The following is a 19,763-nucleotide window of genomic DNA, read 5'->3' on the forward strand; positions in this document are numbered from 1 at the left end:
TTATGTCATGTCAAATAGTGATAGACACATTAGTGAAAATAAATCTTATATTCATTTTTTATCTTTCGTGTATTTTCTAATACCTATTATTATTATTATTATATATATATATATATATATATATATATATATATATATATATATATTAAAGTTATGAAAAGTTTTAATAGTAAACCTGAGACATTTTGGCCAATTTTGGTCCCTTAAATTATATTTCCGGTCCCTCTATTTTTGTTTGTGTGTAACTTTGTTAATTCTGTTTTGCCTATTTCTATTGTGGTTTATTTTTTTCATTTTTTTGTCGTTAGTGTGTCAAATCTATTTCTTTTACATTTTTCCTGCCTTTGACTTTACACGTGTTCTCTTCTGCTTCCTTTATTTTCCACGTGTTTCCTTCTTCTTCTTTTCTCTATCTCTTTCCTTCTTCGTGGCCTGCTCTTTCCAGACTTCGTTGGTTCCTTCTATTGCAGGTGATCTTCTTCTCTTCTCCTGCCGCCCACCACCTCTCCGGCTGCAGCCTCAAGCAGAGCTTCCGATACTGTTTTTTCGATCGTCTCCACTGCTCTCTTCCCTGAACGCTTTCAAATAAAAACAGGAAGAAATGGAAGGTGAATTCATGCTTGGCTTCGATTTTGAAGGTATGTACCCAAGTGAGCCCTAATTTTTTATCCAATCATGCCATCAGCCATATTTGAGTGAAACTGGTGTAAAGCTTTATAGGTCCACTCCACTGACTTTAGTAAAGACCCGCTTGAACTCAAAACGGATTCCAAAATGGGGGCGATTAAAGGCGGTGAAATGGTTTACATGATATACAGAGCTGTCACATATGGTCTATCACCGCTGATAAATCTTCAGCTCCGGCGGCGCAACTTCCGAGGCCTCCAGCATCCTCTCCGGTGGCCGGAACGCCTCGGTCGACTGTCTCTCCCTCGGCCCCCTGGCTCCCTTACTTGAGCGGTTCTTTTACAAGGTAACATTTCAATCCTAATATTTGTATCTAAGGTTGCACACGAAGTGTTTGTGATATTGCTTCATTGAATAGAGAAATAGTTGAATACTCCCAAACTTTCTTTGATCGGTGGTCTGGGCATTGGCCAATGACCCCCCGTTGAGGGATGCCCTACTATGTTTCAAACCATATGCAAATTTCCCTTCATTTGCTCAAATCTTTAACAACTTTTTTTTTTATTTACAGTTCTTGGAACCCCTCGAGGTATGCTACCGATCCCTATGCACATGTGGCGACAACATTCGGTCTCTCCTTAGTCAAACTCGACATCCGCCAAGAATCCGATCGCCACACAGACGTCCTCGACGCGATCACCTAACATCTAGAAATCGGGTGGCAACTGTTATGAACAAAAGTTTGATATCAACAACGACCGTCTTCGTCTAAATTGTATTGAAATTGCCATTCCTGTCCTTGATTTTCCGTCTTGTCCATCATCTTCGTTGAGGTTCTGCTCTGAGGTTGGTAATTTTGTGCTTTCTTTCTACACTTTTCTTTCCATTTCAGAAAAACCGATTGTTGTTGTTGGTTTTTTGGAGATAGATAATTCTACAAGGAAGCGATAGCTGAATCTTCCCCATTGATAAGATTATGATAACCCTACGACCAACTGTTGATCACGGACAAGGTTGATAAATGGAAAAATAAAGGTACAAATGTTGTTCACAGGTGTTATATTAGAGATTATGAATTTGTTTCCATGTTTTATGTTGACTTTCAACCCACACCTGATTTCACTTTCTTTCACCATGCTGCACCCAAGGTTGAAACTAATGGTTGTAATTGTATGTGTATGTAATCTGATATCTGATTAGTATCTGTGTGATATGATATGAATTTATGTCTATATGTGTGTCATCTAATGTTTACATTTATGTGTAATCTGGTCTTTGTACTTAATTTACTTTGTTGGGACAGATTACTCCACAGTTTGGCAAATCCACTTTGGTTGATATTGTCCCGGGAAAGGATATTGAAAGATGAATGTATGACATCTAATCCGAGTTTTTGGGCCATTTAGCCACCGCAACCTCAATCACCCTCAGATTTATAGAGTATGGAAGTGTATGTGTTCTTTTTATTATATGATTTTACATAAAGTTGTAGCTTATGTATTTACCATGAGTTTTGACTGAAATTGTGTTAATATATTCATTGATTTGAAGTAAAAAACATTTTTTTTGTCAAATCAAGTGCAATTTTGTTGCAATAATTTTTTGTTTTATGTATTAATAGTTGTGGGTATTTAAATGTTCGTTATAAAGGATCTGCCATAATAAAAAATATGGTCATTGTGTTGAAAATGAGAAGGGACCTTACCTTCACATGCTTGTAAATATGATTTCTATTAAATATTTAACGATGTTTTATTTATGAAATATGGATTTATAATGATTATATATTAATTTAAATGATTTTTATTATACATTACTTTTTTTTTATAGGCATGAGCAGGTTGGTTTTTAAAAATTCTATCCAATTATTGGATTGTATTTACACGTTTGTAAATGGACAAATCTCCTACAATGGCAACGTATTTTATTGTCGCTAACAACTTAGGCAATGTACTTTATTTTCACGCAAAAGCAACACCTTCCGACCCCGCAACGCGGGGGGAACTTTCTAGTAATAGAAAAAAGAGGAGCAGAAAATAAACCGCTGGTCGCTGGAGCCACGTCTGACACTTGTGTCCACCTTCGGGGTATGTATACTTGATACTTGATGGTCTAAATTACATCATTTTAAGAAAGAAATGTTTATTGGTTTTCTTTAGAAAAATGTAATGGATACCAATACAGAAGCGATTTCGCTAAATGAACTCATCCAAAAATAAATTAAAAAGATGGTCAAATGGTAAAACAATCCATTTTTGTTTATTTTTTCTACAATTTTTTATTTATTTATGAGTCATATCTCAATTTTTATCATTTTTGTGATTATAACTTTTAAAACGCAACAATCCAAAATCACCACAATCTTAAACTTCAATTCAATCAGTTTTAAGTATTTTTTTAAAACACAATATTTTATCAAACTATTATTTATTTTTTATCATTTAACTTTTTATATAAACGTAAAGAATACATTAATAACCACCTTACTAATTTTTAAAATCTAAAAAAGTACCCTCGCATTATCTTATTCAAATAGCGCCCAACCCTATTGCACAGAATAGCATAGAAAACTTTATGAACATGACCAATAATATTGTCACATTCATCAATCATTACCCATTTTTATAAAATCTCATTACTTTTCAAGTTTCAACTGCTCAATTATAGCCACAAGGGTACAACTACTTTTGAGGTGGATTATTGGTAGGTCTTTTCCATATTAAAATATATAGATATAAAACTGAGGACAAGGTACAAATTCCACTGCACGACGTACACATCAGATATTTATCAAAATGGTTGACCATTGTATAAATGGTGTTAAATGATAAACAGAATAATGAATTTTGGTGGTTGGGGAGGGTAATCAAACTGGGAAATAATGGTTATTTTTTTTATACAGCTTTTGAAAATATTTCAAGTAAATTTGAGCTTTGACAGCTGTATATAATATAGTTAATTAATATGGTGCATGAAAACCGCCTTGCGATGTTCTCGAGGGTCCCACAACCTGCAAAAATATGAAATTTTCATCTGTATGCAAAGCAATTTACATAACTATATTTGGGTATATTTTCTGAAGTATATAAAAAAGATCAAAAGTACAATGCTATAACTAAATCGGATTTTTCAAACCGTAATAAGAAAAATAGTAAATTACGTTTTTGGTCCCTAAGTATAGCTGATTTTTTCAGTTTTGGTCACAAAAAGTTCTCTTGCAATTTTGGTCCTTATTTGAAGTTTTTATAACGTTTTTGGTCCTTGTCTCACGTAAAATGACTTTTTAGGACCAACATTGCAAAAATCAGCTTTCCTCAAAGACTTTAATAGTCACATTTTATTTGGAACATGGTCATGTTACAAGAACCAAAATAGCAAGAAAACTTTTTGGGACGAAAATTGCAAAAATCAGCTACGCCCAAGGACCAAAAATGTAACTTATTTAAAGAAAAAATTTTGTTGTAATGAATAGAAATGGAAGTAGGATGCTATTTTCTTGCATTTAACACTTAGACTCACCTCTCTGCATGCATCAGAACCAATGCTGGATCTATTTGTACAAGGGTGTAGTTGTCCAAATCCCAATCTTGAATCAAAACCCAAACCCAAACCGGGCCCACCATGTTCACCTTCCAATGACACGTCAGCAGCAACACCAACATGATCATCCCTTTGACTTTGAGGTTGATCAAGTTGAGACCCAAATAACCTAATCCCTGAAGAACTTCTTCCATTTCGATTCACAAAATCATTCATTCTATTATTATTCAAAAACCGATGATGTATTTGGCGATGTATTCTTCTCCTATCTCTTAAAGTAGTAGCAGGTGTAAAATCACCAGGTTCAGGTAAAACCAAAACACGTGTTTGTTGAGATTGAGGTTGAGATTGTTGTTGTTGTGTGAGGGGCGTTTCGGGAACATATAATTCGTTTAAATCGAAACCTCCGGGAATGGGAGATCTGGAAGATGTTGGTAAAGGATCTGATGAGTTTAAGGAACCGAAAACAGTGGGCCTACAGCCGTCACAATACCAATTTCCTTCCGGAACCTCCCTTCCTAGACCAACACAAAAAGTATGTGCAGATGAATCGCATATGTCACATAACAACATTAATGCATCTTCCCCTCCATGCTGACACTCTGTACATATCACACTTTCATATGGGTCAAGATACCCCCTTAACTCTTCTTCAGATGGCTCATATACCTGTCAACAACAAACAATTCTTTTAATAAATGACCATTTTACCCTTACATTTCAGTAAAATAATTAGATTACTAACCTGGTCACATTCAGGAACAGGGATGACAACTGTTCTTGAGTCAAATCCAGTGTCTGATTTTGCAGCTTTTGTGATTGTTGAAAATCTTTGTTTACATAAAGGGCAACGGGATTCCACTTTTGACCATTCCATAATGCATGAGAAACAGAAGTAATGGCGACAACAATTTAGGACACCTCTAACAGTTCTTTTTGCTTCTTCTGATAGACAGATTCCACAAACTTGTTTTCCTATTTCATCTTTTGTGTTTTCTTCCAGCTTTTCTTTACCTTTTCTTATTGGGTATTTTCTTTGGGTTTCTTCTTGATTTTGAGAGGAGGAGCTTCTTAATTTAGCTCTTAGATTTGCACAGTATACCCTTGCTTCTCTCATTTGTTCTCTTTCTTCTTCTGAAATGGTGTATTCATGGTCGGATGATGGAGGACTCACAAAATCTGAATCGGATTCTGGTGTGGGCTTTTTCGTCTTTTTCTCTTTAGTAGAAGCTACCTTTCGGGGAATCCTTTGTTTTGTCCTTGTGGGCTTTTTCGTCTTTTTGGTCTTTTTATGTCTTCCACGGATACTCTTTTTTTGTGGTGGTTTCTCGGGTTTTTTCATCTTTAGTGTTTCGTCTTCATCATCAAGAAAATCACTCTCACTTAACTTGAATTCTGCATCGTTTTCATCTTCTTCTTCTTCTTGATTGTCTTCTTCAGATGAAATCCTACTTTTTTCTTGAGGGGCATTTATTGGGTTTGACTTGTTACTTGTGGAAATAAACTCAGAATCATCTTCTGTGTATGAAACCTTCCTCTTCTCACGAAGATTCTTTTTCTGGTTTACCTTCTCACCTGGATACATAAACTCTCCATCATCATCATCATCATCATCATCATCATCATCATCATCTTCTTCAGTGTCTGAAACCCTCTCCTTTTCTTGAGGCTTCTTTCTACCCAAAGAGACAAATCCTGCATACTCTCCCTCATCATCATTATCATCATCCTCTTTTGTACATAAAATCCTTTTCTTTTCCTCAGGGTTCTTTATCTGGTTATCTTCCCTACCATCAACCTCATCATCATCATCATCACCATCATCATCATCATACTCTTCTGTATATGTCTTTTCCCTGGGCTTCTTTGTCTGTTTACCTTCCCTACTCAAAGATACAAATTCTTCATCCTCTTCATCATCATCACCAACATCATCATTACCAAGATCATCATCATCATCCCCTTCTGTACATGAAACCCTCTTCAATTCCATAGGCTTCTTTATCTTGTTAGCTTCACTATCCAAAGACATGAATTCTGCATCATCATCTGCTTCTGTATCCGAAACCATCTTTTGAGGCTTTTTTCTTTGGGTTCTATTTCTACCAGTAGACACAAATTCTGCATAGTCCTCTTCATCATCATCATCTTCTTCTTCTCTATATGAAACTCTATTCTTTTCCCTAGGCTTCTTTATTTGGTTAGCCTCCCTACCTGAAGACATAAATTCTGCATCATCCTCATCCTCTTCTGTATCTGAAACCCTATTCTTTATTTGGTTTCTACCCTCAGACTCGAATTCCGCATAGTCCTCATCATCATCAACATCCTCTTCTGCACATGAAACCCTCTTCTTTTCCCTAGGGTTGTTTACTTGGTTACATTCCTTACCCAAAGACATAAACTCTGCATCATCATTATCCTCATGCTCTTCTGTATACGAAACCCTCTTCTCTTCGTGACACTTCTTTCTCTGGCTTCTCTTTCTACCTGAAGACATGAATTCCAAATAGTCCTCTACATCATCATCCTCTTCTGTATATGAAACCTTCTTCTTTTCCCTAGGCTTCTTTATCTGTTTACCTTCCCTACCTGATGACATAAATTCTACATCATCATCATCATCTTCATCCTCTTCTGTATACGAAACCCTCTTCTTTTCCTTAGGTTTCTGTCTCTGGTTTCTCTTTCTACCCAAAGACACAAATTCTGCATAGTCATCATCCTCCTCCTCCTCATCATCATCATCTTTTGTATATGAAACCCTCTTTTTTTCCACAGGCTTCTTTATCCGGCTACTTTCCCTACCCGAAGACATAAATCCTGCATCATCATCATCATCTTCTTCTTCTGTATAGGAAACCCTTTTCTTTTCCTGAGGCTTCTTTCTCTGGTTTCTATTTGAAAACATTAATCCTCCAAAGTCATCATCATCATCATCTTCTGTATACGAAACCCTCTTCTTTTCCCTCTGCTTAGCTTCCCTACCTAAAGACATAAACTCTTCATCATCATCATCATCATCATCATCCATTTCTGTATATGAAACCCTCTTCTTTTCCCTAGGTTTCTTTATCCGCTTAGCTTTCTTACCCAAAGACATAAACTCTTCATCATCATCATCATCATCACCAGTATAAGAAACCCTTCTCCTCTTACGAGGCTTTGCTATCTCATTCCCCTTCCTACCTGCAGAAGTCCTCCGGGTGTTTCTTGATCTAGCAACCCTCCGTGACTTTCCAAAATCAGCTAATATCTCTTCTGATTCATCACCATCTAAGGAATAGCACTCATCTGACTCATCACTATCTTCATCTTCAGCCACATTATATTCCTCATCTGACTCCTCTGATTCCTCTCTTTGTTGAATCTTTCTCCGCTTATTTCCCTTGACACCAACACCATTTCCTCTTGTCATCTGTTCTTGCAATGCAGATAAGCACAAACAACCTCTCACTCTGAATGAAATAAGAGTACACATATCAAATTATGTAGAATAATCTGTTACAGAGAAGATCTAGACTCCTAGGTGTATTCAATGAGATCAGAAGAAGAGGAAAGAAGTGAATTACACATTACGTGTTAAGAACCTCTTCTTTGGAGGATATTAGCAAAACAATCATTGAAAAAAGGAAATCGGATATTACATTAAACCTTCCTTGAATCCTCCAAAAAAGGTTACAACTTGATATAAACCCTAATGAAATCCAATTTAATATCATAAATCAACAAGTATCATTTCGATTTTTTTAATTTTAAAGTATGAATTGCTTTGAATTACAATAGAACCAATTCCAGAATCAAAGAAACCCAAATTTTATATCATAAACAGCACGAAAATGAAAAAAAAAGGAGGAGAATTACCAATAAAATTATTAAAAACTCATAATTAAGTCGTTGCTATTGATGTCTCTATGTCAAATAAAAACCCTAGATCATCCCAACCACCTTACAACTCAATTGACCAACTCCATGAAAAAATTCGATACTGTTCACAAAAGTTATCTGATATTCGTTTGCTTGAAATCATCTGCAGCAGCAGAATCATTTAAAGGGGAAATCGTGTATAGAAATGGTAATTAAAGGGGGGGAAAGCAATCCAGCGAAATCCATATAAGGAAAAATTAGCATATAAGCTACAAAAAGTTCTAACAATTTCGATGAACAAGCACAAAGAAAAGATTGATTCGAGGCTTTATAGAGAAGAAGAAGAAGAAGAAGAAAGAAAGAAGGATTTGGTTACCTGCAGAAGGAGAGGAAGAAGGTGCATCCGAAGCCCAAATAAAGAGTTTACCGCTCCTTTATATAGATGCAATCAACGCGGTAAGTACAAAACATAACTCACTTTAGTTTATTACAGTAACTACAACTCAAAAACCAATTGATAAAAAATTACAAATACAGTATATATATATATATATATATATATATATATATATATATATATATATATATATATATATATATATATATATATTATCATGAAAATTCTAATATAGGATTTTTTGTTAATTAAATCCTTTTTTTCTAAAAAAAATCTTGTAATTTTCATTTTCTCCTAAAAATCTCTCGACTAGGTTTTTGTTTTTTTAGAAAACCTTAGCATTTGAAAAAAAAAACAATTAAAAAACTGCTAAAATTGTTAAATAGAAAAAAATAAGAGAAAATAATATTGTGTGTGTATATATATATATATATATATATATATATATATATATATATATATATATATATATATTCTTATATTTATTGTGTGTTAGAATTTACCAATAGAAATTTAGTAAAATTAAATAATTATTTAAATAAATAAATATAGATATTAAATGATTTCCATAATTCTATGTATATTAAATTATATCCATAATTATAATTATGTTTTTATTGAAAATAATTAAGTTCGTCATTAATGCCAGCAATAACATTCTTTCAGAATGAATTTGCATCTAGGTTTTTATGTTTGGGTTCATGTTTTGTTTCAGTACTCATTCACTTAAAATACAATAAAGTTGCATGGAATATGAAGAACGAGAGTGCATTCTACTATAATACACTCTTATTCTTCTACATACGAATTCATTCTAAAAGAATATTATTGTTGACATTAATGACGAATTTATTTAGTTTCCATAAAAAATAAATTATAAGTATACATATCATTTAATATACATATAATTATGGAAATCATTTAATATCTATCTTTATTTGATTAAATAATAATTTAACTTTTACTAAATTTTTATTGGTACACTTTAGCACACAATAGATGTGAGAAATATTTGAACTTACCTCTATCTCTCTCTCTGTCTCTCTCTCTCTCTCTCTCTATATATATATATATATATATATATATATATATATATATATATATATATATATATATAGTTAGGTTAATGTGTTTTTTATATTTATTGTGTGTTAAAATACACCAACAGAAATTTAGTAAAATTAATTAATTATTTAATTAAATAAATATAGATATTAAATGATTTCCATAATTGTATGTATATAAAATTATATCCATAATTATAATTCTCTTGTTATGGAACCTAATTAAATTCGTCATTAATGTCAACAATAACATTTTTTTCAGAATGAATTCGCATCTAGGTTTTTATATATGGGTTCGTGTTTTGTTTCAGGACTCGTTCACTTAAAATACAATAAAGTTGCATGGAATATGAAGAACGAGAGTGTATTCTACTAGAATACACTCTTATTCTGCTATACTACACTCTCATTCTTCTAGATACGAATTCATTTTGAAAGAATATTATTGTTGACATTAATGGTGAATTTAATTAGTTTTCATAAAAAAAGAATTATAAGTATGGATATCATTTAATATACATATAATTATGGAAATCATTTAATATCTATATTTATTTGATTAAATAATAATTTAATTTTTATTAAATTTTTGTTGGTGCATTTTAACACACAATAATGTGAGAAACATTTAAACCTCTCTCTCTCTCTCTCTCTCTCTCTCTATATATATATATATATATATATATATATATATATATATATATTAAATCTTTTATGATATTAACCCGATGATAAAATATATTTTTTCAATTAAAAAAATATAAAATATATAGTTATTATATTTAGTAATATATACTTTCTACTTAAAAAATGATTTAAAGCAGTAAATATATTATTAATGTATGTCTTTAATGTTGAATTAAAGAAAAATATACGATAAAAGCTTTAACTTTCAATATTAAGAAAATTGGAAAGTTTAATTTTGTAATTGCATGTATCATTTGCTTCTAAATTTGTGACCGTTTGAATAACTGGTTTAAAGACAATTTGATCTGTGGATTTCGATCAAATCTAAACGGATTGAAAATGATGTTTAACCACGTTATAAATTTGGTGGATACGTTACTAGAATTGAATTTCTTTTTTAAATGTATATATTTTATTATTCCAAAAATGGGATAATTTGAATTTTAATTTCTTTTACTGCTAAAAGAATGTTAGATTTCTTTAAACTCGTTGTGGTTGAACATAAAATATTGTTTATTGGTATGTTATGGTTATCATTATAACAACTATTTTTTTTTTATTAATGATAAAATCTAAATACTATTATAAAATGTTATTTTTATTATTTCTATATGTATCATTAGTTTATTATATTATATTATATATAATTGAGTTATTTTGATAACCAGTTTCTAAAAATAAAAAAATAAAAAAACAAATAAAATCTTCATAACCACCTAGACATCTCGTTTTGCATGTCAAAAGTCACACAAAAAAAAAAGAAAAAAAGAAAAAAAAAAAAAAAAAGAAGGAGAGATCTTTTCTTTCCTTCCAAAATATACATATATGAATATTTTGTATTTTTTTCATAAATTTTCAAAATCAACATCACCATGGCACCCGAAAAGAATTGAAACTTGAAAATGTTAAAAAAAACAAAACAAAAAAGATATATATATATATATATATATATATATATATATATATATATATATATATATATATATAAAAAAAATAGGTTACGACCCGTAAAAACCATGGGTAAAATATTTTTTAAATTTTATTAAATTAATAAGTTTTAATTTTTAAAATTTTTTTTATATTGATTATTTAAAATTAATATAAATATTTATTATAATATATGATATACGTTTGTATGTTAAGACAATTAATATAAGTATGATTTATAAAATATAATATAAATTTGCATAGAGTATAATAATACAAAAGTATAAATTTAGTGTCTGACCATCCTTGATCGTCTGGCTTGGAATGCACGTTGAACAAACAAACTATGTTGGACCAATTAGACCTTATTCTTTATAATTATCTTTTAATAATGTTATAATTTTATTTAATTTGTTGTTTTTATACCGTTTTCTATTTTATTGTTTCAAAAAAAGAACATGCAATATTTATTTGGTATCCAGGAAAAATGGAGACAAATAATTACTTTCGAAAAATGATATATTTTAAAAAGCATATAATGCATAAGGATATACAATTTTAGTTTAAAGCAGCGAACAAAATTTAATTATGAAAAATATAAATTGATATGTTGTTAATATGCGGAGATATGTATTGGTCAAATGCACGTTTTTTTATAGTTTCTTATTTTATAATTTGTTGAATTTTAACAATGATAGAGATGGATTTTTCATTTCAATGGCATAAATTAGCTCTCCTTATTAAAATGAATATTTTAATGTTATGTCGATTTTTTATAGTAACTAATCATATATGAAAACTTTTGGGTACCACGAGATTGAATTTGTTGTGGTGGGTATAGGTATACCTCTTTGAGTTTTTGACTCATTTCAAAGTTTCCTTTTACTAATAAATTACTTTCAAATTGCCATCGCATCATAATATAAAAGCTCTTCTTTATTTTCATTGAGATTATTTATAAGAATAACATATAAAAACTCCAACATAAGACACATACAACATAGACACCTTCGAATGAATTACACTTGTAATTGAGAGGTTTTTATATTTATTGAGTTAGTTTCTTCTAGTAGCCTAACTATTTTTTGATAAACCAAAAAATGAAATCGTTTATAGATATAACAGCAAATATAGATTTATAAGGAATGGAAGTATGATGTTCTAATTAACAAATTAATGAAAGTACATCGCTAAATATTGCATTTAATGCTACAGTCGCATGCTCTAATTAACAAATCAATGAAAGTACCAACATGAATTACCATATCTATTGTACTCATGTGTGTCTTTATCCATTCTAAACTTTGACTTCCTTACAACCAAAACACTTTTATTTGCAATTTGGTTAAACATTAGATGATGTATCATTAGCATAGATATATACAAAAGAACAAAATTGCTAGTATCTCATAAAGGGGTTCAACAGTCCAGGAAGTGATTTCCTGCAATATATACAAAAGAACAAAATTGCTAGTATCTAAATTTTTAATCGAATTCTCGTGAGCGAGTTATCCACATTGGTAGCCGAAGCCAAATTATCAGTGAGTTTGTCCAACATCTCAATGCCTAGAAAGTTATGAGAGCATGAAAACGTATATGAAGAAATTACCAGAGCAAGAACAATTTGTAGTTCCAATGTTTTTACGAGATGCTATTCGTGGGTAAAGAAATCACACAATAACAGGTCCTAGATTAGCAAAAAATAAACAAAGTGACTAACAATCAAGTCAATTCCATGAAGCTCTTGAACCAAAAGTGAAATTCAATCATAATCAAATAAATCTGGTCAATTCCATGAAGCTCTTGAACCAAAAGTGAAATTCAATCGGAATCACTTGGAAGCTATAATATAAAGTAGAAAATTGACTAAAAATAAGGAGTAATTAAGTGAACTCGAACAATAGATCGCATTGAGCATATCTTGACTTTATGGTGGTTGATGTTTGTATGTAGACAACAAAACCACTCTTCGACTTCATTACAAAAGATAGACTTGTAGCAAAAAAAAACCCAAATAATCTTTTTCTAATGGAGCTGTAACAATAGAAACAGGTTTGTTATACAAAATCATGAGGTTAAAACATACTTCCAAACACACACACACACAAAGAATCGTTGATGGTAAGGACAGTAAAAGGTGAACCTGACATCTAGGATTGGTGAACTCCATTATTTATTATTGATCCATAAACAATACTTAACAAAAATATGTAAAATAAGAGAAATGGTTGTGAGGCATTTCATCGAACACGTGTTCTGCACAAAATAAAATAATAGAATTAAAAGTCAATTTTTACATGTTTAAATTAATGCTTCTAAATTCGTATTTGCAACTGAAACAGAAAGAAGAAGAAGAAAACATAGTAGCTGAAAATCATTCATCTAGTTTTGAAGCCAAATTAATACAAAACCAACTACTTGAAAGAGTTACAAACCTGCATGCTCTGAGATTATGAAGGAAAGAACAGATAAAAAAAATTAGCTAAAAATAATGCAGAAATCGTGTCATACATCTATCACATTATTACTCTATATTTTAGGAGATACCCAATTTAATTCATTGAAATAATAATTAAAATCTAAATGAAAGGCTCTGGTGTATGTCCGGTAACTATTGGCAAATGTTGAGGGTTCAATATGTGTAACAATCAGATCATAAATCAAAATATAGTTTAATCTCAGGGAAATCCGCTAAGACATTAAAAGTATATCATCATAAGCCTCAAGTCAATGTCACAAAATAATCCAGATCTAGATAAAATCAACTGCAAATAACTGGATTCAGTCGTAAAAATATGAAGATATCAATAAAGATTTAGATACACTCAGACAGCCAAGGGTTGATCTTCAAATATAATGGGAAGAGCCCATGATCACAAACTCTAGTCCACAAATTGCTTCATCATCGCACATAAGTCACATAAAATTCAAAATTTTCATAATTAATTGGTGAAAGTAGAATAAACCTATTAGATACCTGAAGCGATGGACAAACATACAGACGATGGTAGTAATAGAGATGCAAGCGCTTGAAATATAAATAGGGTTGAACGACGGCAGTGAACTTTGTAGGGCTTTATTGGGATTTTCAGCAAAACCACATGTGGGCTATTGTTGCACTAATCGACTAATCCTTGGTAGGTTATTCGGTGACACATGATGATAGTAGAGCAAGAAATTGGTGAAAAATGAAAGCTAGAATTTGAGCGGGGTTACAAAAGTTAGGTGAATATGAGAAGGACACAATCGGTAGCAGAATCTGTGAAGAAGATAAAATTATAGTAGCATTGACGATTTCGATCGATTGTAGATGAGATTGTATGTATCAGAAGAATTCAAAATTTTAGAATTGAATTGAATATCAAAGATTTGTGGAAGGAGGCGAGATTTATGGGGCGAGAAATTAGGGATTGAGAATTATATTCCAAAGACGGTAGAGGGGTATTTACGGAAAATCACTTAGGCATTTGAGGCGGGAAAAATAGATGGGGGTGGCTTAGCTATTGTCACTTGGCAATTGGATACTCATTTATTAGGATAGAATATATATATATATATATATATATATATATATATATATATATTTCAACAAAAAAAATTGTTTTCTTCTTGGTTTTGAATTGTGATCCCTCTATAGAAGACCTCTAAGATCTAGATAGGGATGAACATATGTGGGTATCCACCCTAATTGTCTGGAACCGGAACCGACGATTCATAAAATGTTGGAACCCGAACGGGAACCGATACGAACCGATTCCAACAATGGGTACTCGGTCATACTTTTTTGGGAAAATGACGCAACGGTCGCATTATATATTATGACTTTGTCCGTTAAGTCCCTAAAGTTTTTTTCGTGCCTTTTAAGGGAACAAAGTGGTTTTTATCGGGTCGATTTAGTCACTTTGGACAAAATGAAAGGGTAATCGGGTTACCCCTTTGCCACATAGACCTTGACTTTTCACTAATTGTTCATATGCATCAACAACACTAATTTTTCAATTTGACTTTTTCTTTCTTCTTAGAGTAAATTACACAAATAGTCCCTATGGTTTAGGGTAATTTACGAGTTTAGTGTCTAACTTATTTTTTTTAACTCGGAAGGTCCCTACTGTTTGTTTTTGTTGCGCGTTTGGTCTCTGTCTTACTTAAAAAGACTATTTTGCCCTTGATTTTTTAATTTATTTAAATAAACAGACCCCCAACCACACCCCCTCACCTTACCTTACGTATCCCACCATTTTTCCTTATTTAAATAATAGTCTTTTTAGGTAAGACAGAGACCAAGCGCATAACAAAAACAAATAGTATGGACCAAACGCATAACAAAAACAAACTATAGGGATGATATGTGCATAATTAGTCATATATTTTGTGTTAAATCTTAATATTTTTGGCTATTTTATTGCAAATTATGAACAAAAGGTACTTAAATATGTTTAAAATGTATTTGTAGCCTAAAAGATGAGCTCGGAAGCAAAAGGAAGCATAAAAAGCGATAGGAAGCTCGGGAATTGAAGAAAGAAGAAAGAAAGAAAAAAAAACCCTGAAGAACTCGGCGAGTTGGGTGCCTACTCGCCGAGTAGGTTCGAAGATTCACGAACAAATAAGATTCCTTGCCGCATACGGATTTTAAGTGGGGGACTCGCCCAGTCGGTCTATGGACTCGACGAGTAGCCCCTGTTTTCAGAAACTATATAAAGGGCTTTAATTCACGAATTTGGGACTTCTCTCTGGAACCCTTGAAGGTTAATTTGCGATTCAAGTTGCTGTTGGAGCTCTGGAACTTGAAGATCAAGTCTAAGCATTCGATTTTGGGGAGATCAAGGCAATTCAAGTGTACTCTTTACTTAATCTTTTGTTTAAACTATGTTTGCATCAATTGATTTCATTTTTGAGTTGTTTTCTGCTTTAATTATGAGCTAAAAACTCATAACTTCTGTTTAGGATAGATGACTTTATGAATATGGTTTGATTTTATGATTGGATTAATTTAATTTGGTAATTTTGTTTTGTTAAGCTTGTTAAAGAACCTTATGTGTTAATTACAACTATTTTCTGTTAATTAACCAACATATTAAGTTGCAAGAACATCTCTCTTAATTGCTAATATCATATGATTTGTATGAAAACATTGTTATATGCCTAGGAATAGCGAACGTGAAACTAGGGTTAATTAGAAAATAGGTAAATTAATGTGTGAGCTTGTGTGATGAACCATCAACAAGAGGTCAATTGAATTAACAATTTGATTAGCTACTACAAGTCTTACTTAACCCGAATCAATAAACTAGGAAATCTATTAGTTTAATCACTTGGCCACTGTTTAAATTAATCTGTTTTCTAAGGATTAGTAATAGCGAACGTGAACCTAATCACACTAATCGGTAGCCAATGCAAATTAATCCATTGCACTTGTCATAAAATCAACCACAAGAATAAATGATTCAAAACCTAAACAGAAGTCTTTTCCATTATTGAATTTAGTTGATTTTCGTTTGCTTAGCTGTTAGTTGCTTAGTTGAGTATTAGTTAAGTACTTAAGTTTCTAATCTTGCAAAACTAGAGAAAACCCTTTCTTTTATTGCTTGTTTTTAGATAATATTAGTAATTAGCTTAATTGTCGTTCCTTGTGTTCGATACCCTGCTTGCTAAACTATACCACCAATCGACAGGTACACTGCCTTTTGTGTGTCTAATTTATATTAAAAAGTAGGATTAAAACTAGTGCATTCCACACACATCAAGTTTTTGGCGCCGTTGCCGGAGAACGGTTCTAAAATTAATTTTAATTGCTAGTGTTATCGATCCTTTGTGTAAGATTTTCTTGCACAAAGTTATTGCTTTAGGAAAAGTTTTACTTAGATTTAAGTTTTAGTTTCTTTTCTTTTAGAAATTTCATTTTAATTTTTTTTCTGTTTTAGCCTTGAACTCGCCGAGTCCATTCGCACCGACTCGATGAGTCCAAGGCAATTTTCCAGTTTCGTTTTTCAGTTTGTTTTGTTCTTTTTACGCGTGTTTTTCTGTCTCTTGCAGATTGTTTATGACCCGTGGATCAAATTCATCCTTGATTCCACCACTTGAAAACCCGAAATCATCGTTTCGCAAGAACAAGGACAAGACCGAAGAATATACTACGAAGAAGTCGCATTTTAAGAGTCTTAGATCGGTTTTTGGCAAGAAAAAGGGAAAGAAAGTGGGGGAATCCAGCAACACGAAAGAAGACACCGAGTACGATACCGAGAAGGAGGAAAGTGTTACCGATTTTGAAGAGAGTGATCACGAAGAAGAACTCGACAACACCATGGCTGACATTTCCAACCTCTCGATGGAGGCATACAAAAAGAGGATTCGAGACGACACCAGTCTGGGGCTTGTGCAACCCGCCATACCCGCCACTGCCACGTTTGAACTTAAGGGGCACATCCTTACTGCATTGAAGGAGATTCCTTTCACCGGAAAGGATTATGAAGATGCATACAAGCATCTTGATGAAGTTAACGACATCGCCGACTACTTCAACATTCCAAATGTACCTAGAGAGACGGTGTTATTGAGGATGCTCCCTGTTACTTTTAAAGGGGCTGCAAAGAATTGGCTAAAATCACTACCACCGGGAGAGATTAGTACATGGGCTAAGATGCGTGAGGAGTTTCTAAAACAATTTTGCCCACCATCTAAAATTTCTAAACTCAAGAAGGCCATTGCCAATTTTGAGCAACAAGCGGGAGAGTCTTTATTCGAAGCATGGGAGCGCTACAAAGGTCTACTAAGGAATTGCCCATAAAATGACCTCAATGTGCAACAAGAAGTGTCAACCTTTTATGATGGATTAAATGTCACCACTAGACAACTACTTGACTCTCAAGGCCCATTAACGAAGAAAAATCCGACTGAAGTTAAAAGACTCATTGAAGAATTCTCTAAGCACTCTAGAGAATATCATAATCCAAGACATGACTCGACTCAAGGGGTGGTGAACTCTGTGAATGATAGCATGGCAGCCGTGATGGCCAAATTGGAGAATATGGAGCGAAGGATGACTAAAATGGATCAATCCATTCATGCCATTAGAGTGGGGTGTGAAAACTGTAGCGGGCCTCACCTTACAAAGGATTGCGATCTTGACGAGAATGGGAACCGGAAAGCGCAAGTGTGTTACTCGGGTAGCGATAAATACGATGAAGATTGGAGAAAACCAAAGAAAGAATGGCTACCTTACGATGAGTACAAAAAGGCTAAGGAGGAGAAATATATGATGAAGACAAGAGGCTTCTTTCAAAAGGAGGAACCGGTGCAAGAAAAGAAGTTAGACTTTGAAAATATGCTCATAAGACTTGCAGCTGCGTCCGAGAAACGACACAACGAAACCGATGCTGCAATGAGAGAACAACAACTCATGGTGAAAGAGCAACAATCTTTGATGAGAAATCAACAAGCTTCTATCCTCAACATTGAAAAACAGCTAGGCCGACTTGCACTACAAATAAACGAGAGACAATCGGGTGCGCTTCCTAGTTTTACCGAAAACAATCTGAAGGGCGCACATATAAGCATCGTAACAACTAGGAGCAGGAAGATTATTACTCCTCTGATCCCTATTCAGAAGGAAGATCTGAAAAGGGTGCAAGAGGAAGAATCTGAGAACCAAAAATTGCGGAAACCCGATGCGACTCGCCGAGTCAAAGACATGGACTCGACGAGTCCCCCACCTGAACAGAAAAATAAGCCTCCTGTTAAACCATATCAGCCTCCATTGCCGTTTCCAGGACGAGCTAAACAAGATAAGAATGATATTGATTATCAAAAAATTTTGGAACACATCAAAGCCCTTCAAATCAATATGCCCTTCATCGAGGCGGTTGCACAAATGCCTAAGTATGCCAATTTCTTAATGGAGCTTCTTACAAATCGGAAGAAGATGGAAGAGGTGTAGAAGGTGGTTTTAAATGAAAATTGTTCAACCGCCATGTTGAACAAATTACCTAAGAAGAAAGGTGACCTGGGTAGTTTGACCTTGCCTTGCCAATTTTTGAATTTATCAACTATCCATGCATTAGTTGATTCAGGGGCAAGTGTTAACCTCATGACATACTCATTCTTCAAGAAATTAGACCTTCCGGAACCAAGGCCAATTCGAATGGCAAATTCACTTGGCTAATAAAACGGTAACATTTCCGAGGGGGATATGCGAGGACCTATTAGTAAAAGTTGACAAATTCGTGTTTCCCGCAGACTTCATAGTGCTAGACATGGAAGCGGACCCTCAAGTCCCGATTATACTAGGAATACCCTTCCTTAACATCGCTAGTGCTATAGTAGATATGATAGATTCAAAACTTACCCTTCGGGTGGGGGAAGAATCAGTTACATTTGGAACAGATCAAGCCATGAAGCATGCAAGGTGTAGTGATGACACGGCATTCTCGGTTGATATGTTAGAGGAGTTAATGGAAGAGTGGAAGGAAGACAAACCAAGCAAGTCTACCATTACTTTTGAAGATGAATTTGATGCTGAAAGAGATCTAATGGAGATAGAGAGACTGCTTGAAGAAGCTGAATATAATGAACTGAACAGAAGTGCTGAAAGCCCGACTCGCCGAGTAGCATCATCTGACTCGACGAGTCCGCTTGGAAAAACGCGACCAGACGCGAAT

General features: G+C 33.2%; 1 protein-coding gene, 1 long non-coding RNA gene and 3 other non-coding genes across 6 annotated transcripts; 1 reads left to right on the top strand and 4 right to left on the bottom strand.

Annotated features, from left to right (window-relative positions):
• Nucleotides 1-466: 466 nt before the first annotated feature.
• LOC145126416 (uncharacterized) lies at nucleotides 467-2,127 on the top strand. Its single transcript, XR_013716413.1, has 5 exons — nucleotides 467-638; nucleotides 713-973; nucleotides 1,199-1,473; nucleotides 1,556-1,662; nucleotides 1,931-2,127. It is a non-coding gene; the product is annotated as an uncharacterized LOC145126416 (long non-coding RNA).
• A 1,210-nt stretch (nucleotides 2,128-3,337) lies between these two features.
• Nucleotides 3,338-8,457, bottom strand: LOC145126032 (uncharacterized). 2 transcript variants are annotated; one of them, XM_079061434.1, is made up of 4 exons: nucleotides 8,411-8,457; nucleotides 4,913-7,625; nucleotides 4,147-4,836; nucleotides 3,338-3,637 (listed from the first exon to the last, which is right to left on the bottom strand). In XM_079061434.1, the coding sequence occupies exons 2-4, from the start codon at nucleotides 7,583-7,585 to the stop codon at nucleotides 3,587-3,589; spliced, it is 3,414 nt and encodes a 1,137-aa protein (XP_078917560.1). In that variant the 5' UTR covers nucleotides 7,586-7,625; nucleotides 8,411-8,457; the 3' UTR covers nucleotides 3,338-3,586. The 2 variants fall into 2 exon arrangements, with proteins under 2 accessions (XP_078917560.1, XP_078917561.1); XM_079061435.1 differs by lacking the exon at nucleotides 8,411-8,457 and adding an exon at nucleotides 8,032-8,191.
• Nucleotides 8,458-13,736: 5,279 nt separating this feature from the next.
• Nucleotides 13,737-13,832, bottom strand: LOC145128155 (small nucleolar RNA R11/Z151). Its single transcript, XR_013716756.1, has one exon. It is a non-coding gene; the product is annotated as a small nucleolar RNA R11/Z151 (small nucleolar RNA).
• A 94-nt stretch (nucleotides 13,833-13,926) lies between these two features.
• LOC145128154 (small nucleolar RNA Z157/R69/R10) lies at nucleotides 13,927-14,024 on the bottom strand. The gene has a single exon (XR_013716755.1). It is a non-coding gene; the product is annotated as a small nucleolar RNA Z157/R69/R10 (small nucleolar RNA).
• A 3,770-nt stretch (nucleotides 14,025-17,794) lies between these two features.
• Nucleotides 17,795-17,901, bottom strand: LOC145128053 (small nucleolar RNA R71). Its single transcript, XR_013716655.1, has one exon. It is a non-coding gene; the product is annotated as a small nucleolar RNA R71 (small nucleolar RNA).
• Between the last annotated feature and the right edge of the window lie 1,862 nt (nucleotides 17,902-19,763).

Source organism: Lactuca virosa, chromosome 7, assembly GCF_052849685.1.
Source record: "Lactuca virosa cultivar CGN04683 chromosome 7, Lactuca_virosa_CGN04683_v6, whole genome shotgun sequence".
Taxonomy (NCBI): Eukaryota; Viridiplantae; Streptophyta; class Magnoliopsida; order Asterales; family Asteraceae; genus Lactuca; species Lactuca virosa.

Bases quoted from the DNA above. Each gene is read 5' to 3' on its own strand.
- LOC145126032 (XM_079061434.1), bottom strand. From the start codon at position 7,585: ATGACAAGAGGAAATGGTGTTGGTGTCAAGGGAAATAAGCGGAGAAAG. The intron at 4,837-4,912 runs GTTAGTAATCTA...TGTTGTTGACAG, and splicing joins CTGTTCCTGAATGTGACCAG to GTATATGAGCCATCTGAAGA. The intron at 3,638-4,146 runs GTGAGTCTAAGT...ATATTTTTGCAG, and splicing joins GTTCTGATGCATGCAGAGAG to GTTGTGGGACCCTCGAGAAC.